This window comes from Halichoerus grypus, chromosome 2 (genome assembly GCF_964656455.1).
Source record: "Halichoerus grypus chromosome 2, mHalGry1.hap1.1, whole genome shotgun sequence".
NCBI lineage: Eukaryota > Metazoa > Chordata > Mammalia > Carnivora > Phocidae > Halichoerus > Halichoerus grypus.
In genome coordinates, this window is record NC_135713.1 from 117,314,043 (window position 1) to 117,329,457 (window position 15,415).

Consider the following 15,415-nt stretch of genomic DNA (forward strand, 5'->3'; position numbering starts at 1 on the left):
TCCTCGAAAATACCGTTTTACATTTGCTCAACTATCTCCCTAAGGCTCAATTCCTACAAATGAAATTGCTGGGTCAAAGGTAAGACATATTGCCAAACTACCCTCAGAAAATTGCTACCAATTTATCTCATCAACAGTGCACAAAAGTGCCTATTTCCTATGCTCTCACAATACTAAGCATTGCAAATTTTTTTTGTTCTTTTCAGATATTACAGCCAACCTGTTAAATTGGTTTTAACTTGCATTTTCTTGTGAGATTGAAGGTTTTCATAGGTTTATCCCCCCCTCCTTTTTTTTTAAAGCAGAGATAGCATGCCATTTTGCTAACATCATCAGCCTCTATCCGTATGGCCTTATCTATGTCCCTCTGTGTTTACATACGTAAAGATGGGAGGAAGTATGTTCATCACTGTTAACAGTTGCCTATATCTGGGTGGGTGGCTTTGGGGTGGTTTTTAAATTTTTTTTCTTTTTTTAAAGTAAAGTTGTGATTTTTTAAAAGTGCAATTCTTTAAAAAAAAAATACAGTGCAATTCTTTGTATAAGTAGGTCTTTTTATACATAGGAAAAAATAAAGCTATGTTCACTTTTTAACAATTTTAAGTTCCAGGATAATGTTTAATGCTTAGGATACATTTTGTACAAGTGTTTATATCCCTAACAATGCTAAGGTAAAAATGCTGATATTGTTAGTGAAAGTCACCAGGATATAAAATAATATTAGTAGGTTTTCATTTATTTTTCAATCCAAACTTAAAAACCCTCACCATATCACGGTTTGGTTTTACCGATTTTGGCCTTTTTTCAGGGTCATGTCCATGTGCCAGGCCTTTACAGAGACAAAAGGCTCAGCCCTGCCCTTGATGTGCTACGTGGTCGTTCGGGATCTTCCCAGCTGGGAACTCTAGGGTCCTGAGGACAGCAGATGGAAGGGAGCTTGCAAAAACAGTAAATGAATTTGAAGGCTCACTAGGTGCTGGGTCCTGTTCTAAGTCATTACCATTACCATTACGCTCAGAGACAGGTCCCATTATGATCTCAATTTTCCTGAAAAACAAACTGAAGGACAAAAGGGCCTCAGTAAACTCTCCCAAGGTCACATGGCTAGTAAACAGAGAAACCTCACTGAAAACCAATCACTAATAATTCTACCCTCTTTCGGTCTTATCTTTTTAGCAGACACCAAATGAGGAATGTTTGTTCTTGGAAAGGCTGGAGGAAAACCATTACAACACCTACACCTCCAAGAAGCACGCCGAAAAGAATTGGTTTGTTGGTCTCAAAAAGAACGGAAGCTGCAAACGCGGTCCTCGGACTCACTATGGCCAGAAAGCAATCCTGTTTCTCCCCCTGCCAGTCTCCTCTGATTAAAGAAATCTCTTCTGGGTGCCGACCACTTCAGAGGAGGCTGAGGGGTCCTCACCCAGTTGACCCCAGATTGTTCCCTTGACCTTGGCTGCACTAACCCCCGGCCCACAGAGCCTGAATTTGTAAGCAGTGCACTTCTAAATGCCCAATTCACTTTTTTTTGCAGAGCCTCTTACCCCAGCACAGTTTGGAACAGAGGGATCAAATTGCTTCTAGGGGCCAACAGGCTGGTCAGTCTGGGTGTGTGGCATGTCCAGTTGCCTCCGGGCACCTGCTGTAGGCTAAGCCTCTCAATGCAAAGGTGTGGCCAAATGAAGTGTGTTCAGGGGGCTGCCACGCGAGTCATCAGTAACTGCACACAGTTCCCTCTACTGAGTAAACTCTGTCTGTGATTCCCCCAAACATCTGGCATGATGCCCTTTTGTCCTTTCAATTCCCCACATGTATTAGCAGAGAAGCTTATGGCTAGGTTAGGGGAAGGTAGTGTTCCAGGGGTAGAAACTGGGAGGAAGAAATCAACCTCCCACCCCACCCCACCCCCCAAGAAGAGAAGGGACTAAAATGGCAAGGGGAGATTGGGTTCTGGTGGACAGCTCACAAGGATGGGCTCTCAATGCAGAATAAACAAAGGATGGGAGGCTTAGCCGCAAGAAAGGATAAATGCATAGCTTCAGAAGTCCTTAGGATGCCTCGACTTTCCCAAGATGATTAGGCAGCAGGAAGCCCCAGGATGATGTCTAATGGGCAGCATCAGAAGTGGGCTCTTGGATAAAAGCAAAAACATCCAATGTTGGTAAATTCATTTGGGTCTGGGGTGTGGGAGTGCTGAGAAAGAAAGGAAACGTGGGCTGAGGGGACGGCTTTCCTTGAAAGAGGTAGATTCCAGAAGTGAGGAGGAAAGAGAAAACAGAGGATCTGGGGTCCCAGGCAGTGCTTACAAATCACAAGCGGATCGGGTTCGAGTGTAGATTCCGGTGCAGTGGGTCTGGAGTGCGGTCTGTGTATTTCTAACATGCCCCGGGTGCCGCAGGTGCTGCTGCCCTCCCCCCGCCCCAATTTAAGTAGCAAAGTCCTGACGAATGCAGTACAAAGGAAGGTGGCTCAAGCCCCCTGATCCTCTCTCGCCTCACCCCTAGAAACGTACACACCACGAATCTTCCCGAGCGTTCAGGCACCATCCGCAGCAGTGATGCTGCTGTGAAGGAACAAGGACTTAAGGCGCTTTGGCCCAGTGCCTATAAAATACCCATTTAGAAGATATACAAAAGCATACTTCAAAAATGTTAAACCCTCACCAACAGCTTTTCTCAAGAGACCATTTGTGTTACGATTACTTGTATAAATATGCTTCCTGCTTAAAGTAAACTTGACCCAAGTGGCTAGCAAATTAGAAACACCATTCATCTCTGACATATGATACTGTTGCCATGTAAAGGCCCTTAATAAGCCATTTACATTTACTGTGAGACTGTATGTTTTAATCACATTTAAAAATATAGAGCTCAAAGGCAGTTAACTGATTAGCATTCAGCCGCTGAGAATAATAATAGGCTATGATGTATAAGCTCTTCAATTATCTACTACTTATACTATATTTACCTATAAAAAGAGATTGTACTTCATTTTCCATTGTGCTATTACAAATTTTCCTTTGAAAGTACGGACTCTGAAGCAAAGATATGATAACTGTGGATAAAAACTGTTGAGAATATCAGCTCATGGTATAAGGAACTGACATGACTAATTGAAAAATAATTCCTTACTAATTGAGTTGTCATGTTTACAATGGGGAAAAAAAGACAATTTGTGAAAGTTCAAAGCAACGGTACAACTGAGGAACTGAACTAAGTTCACACTATGGTTGATAATATCATTCTGCATTTGTGCAGAAAAATGATTTCAGAACTTTTTGTTTTTTATAACTTGGATAAGACAATGCTATTTCATTTTAGTAAATGCTTACAGGCAAGTTGGGGATCGTGCAGTGTGGTTTAACATCTCCTTACTCTGAAGATCTGGCAGAAAAGGGTACCCAGAGAGGAAATCTAAGATATTTATAATGGTCCATAATTTTTAGCGTATGAATCAAATTCAAATATAACACCGGCCAAGAAAAATTAACTGTTGCTAACAGATGAGACGGAAGTCTGTGGTTTCAGAGATCCAAAGCAGTTAGAAGAAACACTACCGTGGCCTCCACGGCCTCCGCCTGATTATTCATGCATTCATTCGTGAATATTTATTTAGTGCCTACTGTCTGCCAGGCACTGTCCTGGGTACCAGGGCCCCCGGAAACCTTGTCTGTCTGGTTCGCTGCTGTATTCTCTCCCAGGGCATTATATTTATAGAAAGATGTTGTGGATTCATTTATTTCAGTCAAGTAAAAACGGAGACTGTGTAGGTTCCTGCTGAATAAACAGCAAGTCCCCGAAACCCAGATTCTGGAAGAATTAGCAACACCCAGTGTAAGAAAATCTATCAAGGTGTCAGAGGACATGGCAAGGTAAACCTAGTATTTTCAACCGTAGAACCATGTCCGCTTCAGGGGGACCTCTTTCAAATTGGGAAAAGAGCCTGTCAGATCTTGTAAGAGGGGCGTAGTGGGCAGATCCCCCGCCATCGGGAACATGCTCTAGTTCCTTAAACGTGGAGCGTTCCTGTTGTGCTCTCTCCCTTCCTTGAGTAAGTCATGCAGCCATCTGCTTGTCACATGCCTCTCGTTTGGATTCATTTTCAGGCCAACTGTTAAGAATTGCCTGACATTCTGTACAAAGCACCAGGAGCATTTATGCTTTTTGTTTTCAATTTATTGTTTTCAACGCGGAGGTGGAGGTGGTTAGTGATCTGTTTCCTTGGAAGGGATGATAGTTAGAGCCTCCTCTGGCCAACAGTGGGTACTTATCGAGAACTGACTAGAGCATCAAGTGTTCCTGAAGATAAAGGTCCTTGCTTTGTATCAGAAGCAACGGAGCCCAACTGCTCGGCCTCGGGGAACATACTGCCTAAAGCAACCGAGCCCACAGGCTGTGAAGCAGACCTCTGATGAAGAAGACATCTGTCATTTTACATCAGTGTCTCTCCCCCCCCCTTTTTTTTTTTGGCACCTTACAAGTATTAATAAATGTTCCACTAAAAGGTGACAATGTGTCTCTGAGTTTTAGAACATCACAGGTCTCATCTTCCTGTGGAAGGTCTTCCCCTGGCACCTAGCAGGTGTGGCTGCTTTGTTTTCTAGATATAGCTTGTCACCGGATAGGATACCTTAAAGGCCGAGAGGAAAAGTTAAGGTAGAAACATTTTTTCATTTTGTTTGGAAACCTAAGGCCATATTACTGTTTTTCTAGGGATCCATCAGGGAAGTATATTCAAAGGGATTTGCTCCCTGAAGAGCCAAGTATCATAACGAATTCAACTGATACTTTTTTCTTCATGGTATAAATTATGAAAATTTATGCTACTATCATACAGTTGACCAGCTTGTGCTTAGGCAAACATATATACTGTGACGTGAAAAAAAAATTTAAGGACTTACAACTTTAGGTCAATGGCAAAAGGTGCATCTCTTGCATCTCAAGTGCCTTAATGAAGAGTAATAGGTTTGCCCATCAGATTTTCTGAAATTACTATCATAGTAAGCAACATCTCCTTAAATAAACTTCTCAATCTTAGTACTTTATCTTATTTTATTTATTTTTTGAGAGAGAGACAGGGCATGAACAGGGGAAAGGGCAGAGAGAGAGGGAGAGAAACAAGCAGACTCACCACTGAGCAAGGAGCCCTACAAGGGGGCTCCATCCCAGGACCCCTAGATCATGACCTGAACTGAAGTCAGACTCTTAACCGACTGAACCACCGAGGTGCCCCTTAATCTTAGGACTTTTTTTTCTTAGGAGAAAGCATACCACTGCCTAGACCTCGTGGCAGAATCAGATCACACACACAAACACTCACACATACACACATACACACACACACACATACACTCACACAAGCACGTGTACCTATTAATACTGGTTGGGCCGTGTTTGTCCACTCTACCAATTACACACCACAATCAATCCCTCCTTTTCCTTTCAAAGTCACCTAAACCCAGTACTTTCCTACTCTTTGAGCTTGATCCACAGTAAGAACTACATTTTCCATAACAACCCAGCGCATACACATCCTTGTATACACACACAACTGAAACAAAAACAGCAGGAAGCTATATACAGGTGATGCATTTTTTTCTGTTACATTCCACTAAAAAATGCTGGTCAAAGATCCATTAAGTTGGGTCACAACATTAATGGGTTACAACCACAGTTTTTTGGAAAACACTGGCTCAAAGCACCTGGTCTTCTTCCCAAAGATGACGAGACCCAATTAGGATTACTAATCATGCAAAATGAATATAACGATGCAGATCCCACAGGTAACCACTGCCTGCAAAGCTTCCAAAGCTTTGAGCAGATTTCTGCTGGCAGAGCCCTGAGGACTTTGGCCCCCTCCCCTCCTTTGGAATTCTCATCACTGTGGGGCTTGAGGCCATTCCCTCCCTAACTTCCACAGTCTTCACTTCATTCCTCCCTCTTGCTCTCCAGCGCCACCCCCCGCCCCAACCTCAAATTCTTAATTCATAACCATTTCTAAACAAGACTTGAAAAATAGATTGAGCCAGGAAAAGGCAAGGCGCCCAGGGTCTCTGAACATCCTCCCCAGCCCCCAGCCCTTTCTGACAATTACCCTCTTATCTACCTAACAGAAGAGTTTAACATCCATAACTCAGTGACAAGATGAACACCATTGCTACTGGAACGCATCTTATACTGGGATTCAAAGATTTTCATTTTTGCTGAACCAACTAAAAAAAGTAACTCTGTGCCCTAAATGTTTGAGAGGGTTAGGCTGGCTGAGAATTGGCCTCTTATGGGTGAACTCGACAGCAAAAGGGAAAAGTATAACTGAAGTCACTGCCTTCCATATTTATCTGAGTGATGTCCTAGCTGCCATGGGATGGGGAGGGGAGGGGAATCCTAACCCTAAGCACCCTTGGGTGGCCGTTACATTGAGGAGTATGGTAACAGTGATACGTCAAACAAAGACGTGCTTTCATGTGCACTTGTACAAATTAACAAAAATTATTTGTAGGAGCAGTAGTACAATATAGGAATCCTTAAACCTGACCTACCCTTGGGACTTGTAACTTCTCCATTTCAAAATCACTAGGCATTTGTTTGACAACCATTAAAACTGCAATAATGGCTCATGAAAAGCGGCACACCCCCACCTTCCTACTCCACTCCTTAAACCTGTCCTCCAGTCCCAGAAAGAAACTCCCTTGCTACTGTACATAAAACTTACTCTAAAACCCAGAGAACTCAGAGCCTGAGATGTGGGGATCCAACACAGGGCATTCGGGACCCCAGTGATCCATCTGACATTCTCTCAAGTTATGGGGAAATGTACTAAATGACTACTGGGATCTTTTGGTAACACTGTACTCACTCTGCGGCTGACATATCGACCATGACATACTACACTGTTAGCTTTCCACCCCAGTTAGAAAATTTAAAAGAGAAACCAGGTCACACACAGCCTGAAGCTGGAGGGTGGGTTTGCTTTATAAAACGCATGTATTGTAGGACCTACTTTTGGGGTCTTCTGATGGGGCTAAGAATGTGTGTGATGTGGGAAGGAGGTATTTCCTAAATTGCTTCCTTCCCTCTGAGCTACCCACTGTCACACAGGCTGTGTTTACACATTTAGCAGCTAAATACTGGTGTCTATTTTATTACGTAAACAAGCAAAACCTCACCATGTCCTCGATGTGCTCTTCTATCAGCCTTAATGAAGGGTTGGGCACTCCTTGTTTGGAAGTGTGTTCAATTTCAGGATTTGGTTCACTTGGTTGCAGTGTCTGGGGAGGTAGGTGTAGGCAGGCAGTTCGTGCAAGTCGTCACAGAGATGCACATCACTGTGACTTTTGTAATTCATATTTTCCTGCCTTAAGAGAAATTCTTTTTTTAGTCTTACCCAGAGATGCATAAGAGCAAAAGGTTAGCCTATTTTACTGATACGCTTTGGCCCAGAACTTTTTCCTCCAAAGTAAGTTACAGGGACGTCTCCATACACTAACTGGTTTTGTTTGGACTGTAAAAACAGGACTGTTCGTAGTCTTGACGTCAACTGTGTGGAGAGTTCAGTAGTTTCCTGTAGAAACGAATAGGAAGATCCCTGGCTTTCTCAAAATATAACACCTGCGGGGCGCCTGGATGGCTCAGTCAGTTAAGTGTCTGCCTTCGGCTCAGGTCATGATCCCAGAGTCCTGGAATCAAGTCCCACATTGGGCTCCCTGCTCAGCAGGGAGTCTGCTTCTCCCTCTCCCTCTGCCTTTCCTCCCTCTGGTGCTCACACTCCCTCTCTCTCTCAAATAAATAAAATCTTAAAAAAAAAAAAAAAAGCACCTGCATTAGGAGCCCTGAATGATCAAATCAAAAATCCAGGCGGGTGTGCAGAGGGGACGTATGAGAGAGGAACTTGTTTCCCTATCCGTGGTGCCGCTGGAATCTGTCACAGAACATTTACCTGAAGAGAAGAAGAGAGGTGGGTTTTGATAGACTGTTTGAAAGTGTGTAACTCTCAAGCTACCTGAACATTTGGGAAGAGTTTGGCAGGGCAGAGGGCTACCCCACACCGTCAAGTCTTCAAGAATAAACAGAAGGAATACGTTTTGAAAAGGATGCATTTTTCCTCAATTCTCTCCCTCATTCATTCATTCACCGGTCATTTATTGAGTATCTAGCATTGTATTCGTGAAAGTCGGGTCAGGAAACTGAGACCGCACCAATACTCTGAACAGGGAAATTTTAATGGGAAGAATTCTTAGCTAATGAAAAGGGATTAACTACTGAGGGGTAAAGAGATCTCTAAGCAGGTGGAGGGAGCAGCTTCTATCCCAAGGCTAAGGAAAGTACTCAAGAGAGAGGGCCTTCTCTCAGGGATGAGATTCAGACTCCATGGGCAAAGGGGTGGCTCTGGCCCAAGGATGGTGGCGGATCTCACCGTGGCGCTTCAGGGAGCTTCCCACAGGGCGCTGGCGAGCCTCCCTGGAAGCAGCCTGAGGCCGAGCCAGTGCGACTCGCTGCAGGTTTGCACAGGAAGCTGCCCGATGGCCACCCCAGAGACAAGCCCCTTCCCCTCGAAGTGTCCCTCCGGTGCCCTCTGCTGACAAAGCCTAAGCTGCATCAGCTGGCAAAGGAGAAACGTTGCCAGGGTCCGGCTGCAGCACGACAAAAGGAGGCAAAGAGGAATGGATTTGGAGCAGAGAGACAATAAACCGACAACCTGCATAACCACATGATTTAGATACTCGGCCAGACATAGCATTAGAGATGAATAAATGTGGTCCTTGCCCTTAAAAAGCTTATTGTAGGAGTGGATGGAGCCAGTCCCTAGATGAAGGCATCGATTTTTTTTTTTTTTTTTTTTTGGTTTATTCCCTTTAAAAAATCACTGCTCTCTGAGCCCTCTGAGCCTCTCCGAAGACCATCACGTACATTCAAGGTACTTCCTTTAGATATTAAGTCATTTGCTATTTTATTTTTTCAGGGAAATAATAAGGTCATTTGCTATTTTAAAGCAACCCTAATTGGGGCGCCTGGGTGGCTCAGTCGTTAAGCATCTGCCTTCGCCTAGGTCATGATCCCGGGGTCCTGGGATCGAGCCCCGCATTGGGCTCCCTGCTCAGCGGGAAGCCTGCTTCTCCCTCTCCTACTTCCCCCCGGCTTGTGTTCCCTCTCTCGCTGTGTCTCTCTCTGTCAAATAAATAAATAAAATCTTAAAAAATAAATAAATAAAGCAACCCTAATCAGTGCAATATACACACAGAGAAGCTAGCTCTGGAGCCAGACCAGCAGAGTTGGAATTTGGGCTCCTCTGTTTACGGACTTGGTAACTTTGGGCAAGTGACATAATCTAGCTGTCCTCCAGGTCCTCCTCCATAAAGTGAGGATCCAAATAGTATCAACCTCACAGGCTTGGTGAGAGGATCAACTGAGATGGAGGCACACAAGTACTTTTAACACAATATCTGGCAGACAAAATATAATTATACATATTATAATAAAATAGGGCTAAAAATGATCTTTTAGATTCTCCATTCAGGTTCCCAGGGATTGTTTTCATGAACCCACATTTAGAAAGATCTTGCTTTTAAGCAATTCATTTAAAAGAGTTATAAATGGGGGTGCCTGGGTGGCTCAGTCAGTTAAGTGTCTAACTTCAGCTCAGGTCATGATCTTGGGGTCCTGGGATTGAGCCCCACATGGGGCTCCCCGCTCAGCAGGGAGTCTGCTTCTCCCTCTGCCCTTCTCCCGGCTCGTGTTCTCTCACTCTTTCTCCCTCTCAAATAAATAAATAAAATCTTTTTTAAAAATAATAAAAAATTAAAAAAAAAAAAAAGAGGGACACCTAGGTACTCAGTCGGTTAAGCATCCGACTCTTGATTTCAGCTCAGGCTATGATCTCAGGGTGGTGAGATAGAGCCCCGTGACAGGCTCTGCAGGCAGCGTGGAGTCTGCTTGCTTTTCCTCCCTCTGCTCCTCCCCCTGTGCTCTCTCTCTGTCTCTGTCTCTCTCTCTCAAATAAATAAAATCTTTTTAAAAAAGATAAAAGTCTAGATTGACTCCAAGCTTACTTTTATATGGCACATCTTAAATGAAGTTTTACAAATTAAAAAAAAAGGTGTGTGGAAGATAACACAGGAATAGTAAGGGGCCAGAAAAAATGTGCAAAAACAGAGCCGAAGAAACTATGTGTGTTTGGTTAAGAGGTTTAAAATGAGAGGTCTTTGCTCTCTTCAGATAGTTCAAGGGTGATTTTGGTTTTCTTGCTCTGCTGGTCAAAATGAGTATGTGGAACTTAACAAGGAAGGGGTTTTGGTTCAGCATAAAGGAAAAAAAACTTGTAACAACTACAGCCATTCTAACCATGGTTGAAGTACATGCACTTAGTGGCTGGTACCTGCTACTCCTGGAGACGTTCACACAGAGACGGGATGGACACCTGCGGTAGCCTGACACCCCACCCACACCTCCCTCCCGAGATGAAGCCATCAGCACTCCGCAGGGGTGGTGCAGGTGAAGACAGCTGCCCTGCCCAAGGGCACGCACGCCCCTCCGAGGCAGTCTGCATAGGGGCACACCTGCCCGGCTCCTTTGCTTCGGCACCAGACAGCTCTCAAGGATCATTTCAGCTTCAGAACTTCTCTAACGTGGGCTGAGGCCCCTACCGAGACCGCCGCACTTCTCCTTCTACCCTATCCTGCTTCCTTCCCTCCCACAGGGGTGGATCCCCAAATCCCTAAACAACTGCCGGCAGGAGAATCTGCACCTCACAGTCTGCTTCTCGGGGCAGCCCAGCCTGTGACAATACCTGCCCAGGATGCTAGAGATACGGCTCTGAGCAGGATAACTGCAAAGGTCCCCTACAGTCCTGTGACTCGACAAAGCCATTGGGCATCTGAAGCTGAATGTTCTAAGTCTACACAGTGTCCACTATGTGCAATCCATACGGATGATCCTCAAGAGAAATCTCAACCTTCTTTAGTACCGTCTGATCTACGGCCGGCCTGAAGTCACTTAGGAGGGGTACCTGTGGGGTCATTACATTGTTCATTCAATCACTTGTCAAGTCTTTCAACAACTATTTATCAAGGCCCAGACAGGCACCCAGCCTGGTAGAGACAACAGTGAACAAAAGAGCTCTTTTCTGGAGCTTACATTCTAGTGAGGAGAAACATATCAACCTATTTTCCAAATTTCAGTCATTTGCATAATGCTTCCAAAATTTCTGCCTCTATGCCCATTGCCTGATCATGGTACTTCTACTTCCTCTGGCTTATAGATGGTGGATTCACAGTTTTATCTACTTTCGGCCCAACGTAGGCTAAAATGTTCACAAAAGGATAAGCTGAGTATATACATATGTTTTCTAACACACATTAAAATAAACATATAACTTTAAAATAAAAAAAAATGAACACCTGCATATCATTTGTGCCATATGCGTACCATACTTTAGGAAGCAATTTATACAAAGGATCACACAGAGAAATGTAAAACTGCAAGGGTGACAAGTACTTACAATGAGAAGTATCCAGTGTCCTCAGAATATATAACAGGGGGATTTAATTTACTTAAGAGCTTCCCCCAAGGAAGTGAGCTAATATCTGAAAGAAGAGTAAGAGCTGACAAGGTAAAGAGGTGGAGTGTGTGTTGTGAAGAACATTCCAGATAGTGGCAGCAGCATATGCTAAGGCCCTGTGGCAGGAGGGAACACAATGCCAATGAGGCTCAAGTGTGGTGACCAAGGGGTAGGGAGCATGTCATGAACTGAGGCTCGCTGGCAAAGTAGAGGCCAGTGAAGGAAAAGGGAAGTTAGGTAGATTCCGTTCTCCAACATCCGTAGATAACCAAGTTGAAGCTATATATACATAATCACTCTCTCCCTCCTTCTCTCCCCCACACAACTGAATTGTAACACTTCTCTAGACCCTCTGCCAAAGGACACAAATAAGCAGCATCAACATGCGTGTTTCTGGACTGGGGCTGTGAAATTATTCCAGACTTGAAATTTTGGGGGCTGAGGTTACATTTGTTAAAATATTTAGACCTTTCCCCTAGGCTTTTATTCATTCCATCCAGCAGGTGGAGTATAGGGATATGCTTTTTGTTCCCAGCAAATCCCCTTATGTCGAAAAGGAAGAGCAAGGTTTGCCCGCACAGTGAAGGGTGAGAGAGAGAACAAGGAAGCAGTGATTGTGTATTTGAGTCTCATTCATATGGAAAACATGAGCTAATTAGCTTCTTACTGCTGCGCTTCCAGAGATTCTGAATTTGACGTTTCTGTCCAAGTTTGGGGAGCTATTAATCAGTCCCAAAACAAATGAAGTGGCTTAAAAAGAATCACATAACCAAAAACCACATCCTTCATAAGATAAAAAAAAAAAAAAACAGAAAGGCAACTTGGAAACTCTTCAGAGATGGTGCCCGTTTCAGGGTTTGGGGGGGATTTGGCTGGCTGACAGAGATGTCTTAATCTGGGGATGAAAATAGAGAACACAAACATATTTACACAGCTCTAATGAGGAAAACTCAACAGACCACATTGCCCTGTGGAAAGCGGCTTCTTAAAGTCCTATAGCCAAACAGTGACCTTGTGGGAAAAAACAAAGAAACCGAAGGACAGAAAGTGAATAGAGACAGAATAAGTTAGTTGGGGGGCTCCAGATTCTGTAAGAAACATGACTGATTCTTTATAACCATTCTGAATTGATCTCATTCCTTTTTCTGGAAGACACAGAGACCTGCCTTCCTGACAACCAAACAAAGAAGACAGTTCCTGAGTCTCTGCCATGGAGGAGGTTATTGCAACAGATGTGGGGGAAAAGGAGAGAAAAGGGCTCTATTGAGGACTTGCCCCTGAGGACCCTCAGCTGGTGGATGTGGTTTATAAACAAACCCTCAGAACGCAACCTAAGAGAGCACCGAAATAAATGCAGGCAGGGTGCTCTAGGAGCATGGGCGGAAGGAAAAATTCCTCCTGGGGGAGTTAGAGAAAGCTTTCCAGAGGAGGTGATGTCTGACCTGTGTCAGAAGAGATGAGCAGGTGTCTACCAGGCAGGGAAGAAAGCAGGAAAAGGGGGGACCATGGGGAATGGGGGGAGGGAAGCAGGATGATGGAGTCTCACCTCACTCATGGATTAGGAACGAGAGAGCCCACTTATAAAGAGGAGTCAGTCCCCCCATGGTCAAACTCAGTCCTGAAAAGCCCCCAGAGAGATGGACGTACCATATCTCAGTGAGGAACTGGCATGCATTTGGGGGGGGGGGGCTATGAACACTGAATAATTAAGCCCTGTAATCACATTCAGGCAGCCAGGTGCTCCCAGTACGAGAGGCCTGGAAAACCAGGATAGCAGCAGACTCTTGCCTCCCCTCACTCCGTGGGGGGAAACAGACACAGGAGTAGAATGTCAGACAGATCACCCACAGTATTTACTGTTATCTTTCTCCTTCCTCCCTCCCCCACGCTCTCTCTCTCCTGAGTTGGTAAAGTTGATTTCTTTTAAGTTAACTGTGTGTGCATGTGATGTCACTTTCCTTCCACGTATAGGGCACAAGCCGGGAGTGACCCAACTCCACTATTCAGTATGTGGTTTCTGCATCTCTAACACAGGGAGAACATTAAAACCTCCCTCACAAGGTTATGGTGAGGATGAAATGAGCTAATCAGTGGAGACTGCACAGAACACTGCTTGGTGCAGGGTAAGTGTTTAATTATTACTGTTACGATCATTACTCCAATCACAGGAGACAGCACACGTTAGGACACAGAAAGACAGAGGAGAATGGTGTGTTTAGAGGATGGTGAACAGCACAACCAGCCAGAGGTGAAGCTAGTAAGGTAGGCTTTGGGGAATTTGTGAATATTCTTTATTGCAGGACTAAGCTTAAATTCTATCTTTGGGTAAGAAGAAACCAATGGAGGTATTCTGCAGGTAGGTCATACTTCTACATTTATATTAAACTGAGATACCTCTGGCTGTTGTGTGGAAAAGAAGATGGGAAAACCTGTCAGAAAGCCACTGTAAGAGTGTGGTCTTGGGGGGCACTGGGTGGTTGATTTAGTTTAAGCATCCGACTCTTGGTTTTGGCTCAAGTCATGATCTCAGGGTAGTGGGATCAAGCCCTGCATTGGGTTCCACACTCTTTGGGGAGTTTGCTTGGGATTCTCTGTCTCCCTCGTCCTCTGCCCCTCCCCACCATGCACCCACTTGCGCTCTCTAATAAATAAATAAATCTTCAAAAATAAAAGAGTGTGGTCTTGGGATGAGGAGGACCTGAGCTGATGACAGTGGTGAGGGTGATGATTTTAATGTCAGTTCCCCCAAAACAGACCCTGAGACCATGACTTGGGCACAGGCTGGGAGGAGATCCCAAAAAGCACAAGTGTGGGAGGGGAAAATAAGACAGGGATAGGAGAAGGGCCAGCCATGCCTCATGGAACAGGTCACTGGTGTGGACAAGTGAGGCTCAATTCCACCGGGGTCTCTGCGAGGCTGTGGAGAAGACACCTGGGAATTGCCCCAATCATGGAAGTGGGATACTTGTGCAGCATGCCACCCTTCTCCAGCTGAGGGCTTCCCCTGGAGGTGTAAATCCCCGTACTTTGGAGCTGCTGTGCCTCCAGACTGAGCAAACTTCTTTAACACCCAAGGAAGTCCTCAGGCAGAGAAAAAAAGAGAGGCAGGCTCTGGAGGGGAAGCTGTTGGTTTGTATGGGGACCGTCCAACAAGGCTGCATGCGAGCTCAGAAGTGGCTTGAAGAGATATGAGGCAGGGCATGATGATGACGATGATGATGACGACGACAATAATACTAGCTGCAGTAGGTAACCTTTTCTGAGTGCTTACCATGGACCAGACATGATGCTAAGCATCTCATGTAAATGCATTATCACGGTCTATCCTTACAACCCTCAGGAGGTGCCAGTGCTATTACTATCCTTATTTTACAGATGGGGAAACTGAGGCACTGAGAGGTTATGTGATATGCCCAAAGGTACATAGCTAGGAGATGATGAAGCGCATGCTGGATCTCATGTATTGTGACTCCAGAGCCCATACCTTCAATCGCTACTGCATACTGCCTCAAAAAGACTGGCAATGAGCTGGGAAGAAGAGATGAATCTGAGAATGATTTAAGACAGTGCAATCCAATACAATAGCCACCAGCCGTGTGTGGCTACTGAGCACTTGGAAATGTGACTAGTACAACTAAAGCAGTGAAGTTTGAATTTTATTTAATTTTAATTAAAATAGTTATGCATGCCTAGGGGCTACTGCATTGGACAGTGGAAATTTAGGAGGTAGAATACTCTGCCCTTGAAGAAGGTAAAGAATACTTAGATGTTTACCAATATGGTGATGTTATGATGCATCTTTATGTGTGTCACAGTTAATTAATTACAAAGAGTATTGAAAATTCTGGGGGCGCCCAGGTGG

At 44.5% G+C, this 15,415-nt stretch overlaps 1 protein-coding gene and 1 long non-coding RNA gene across 8 annotated transcripts in view; one reads left to right on the plus strand and one right to left on the minus strand.

Moving 5' to 3' along the window:
- FGF1 (fibroblast growth factor 1) overlaps positions 1-4,511 on the plus strand; it is a 93,569-nt gene extending 89,058 nt beyond the window's left edge. For 4 of the 7 annotated variants that reach the window (XM_036099123.2, XM_036099125.2, XM_036099124.2 and 1 more), the window contains one exon: positions 1,177-4,511. In XM_036099123.2, coding sequence (XP_035955016.1) covers positions 1,177-1,371 — 195 coding nt within the window. In that variant the 3' untranslated portion in view covers positions 1,372-4,511. The remainder of the gene's footprint in view (positions 1-1,176) is intronic. The other 3 variants (XM_036099128.2, XM_036099126.2, XM_036099127.2) reach the window with 3 other exon arrangements.
- The window catches only part of LOC118550951 (uncharacterized), a 360,365-nt gene that overhangs the window by 104,734 nt on the left and 240,216 nt on the right, over positions 1-15,415 (minus strand). The gene's annotated exons all lie outside the window — the stretch shown is intronic.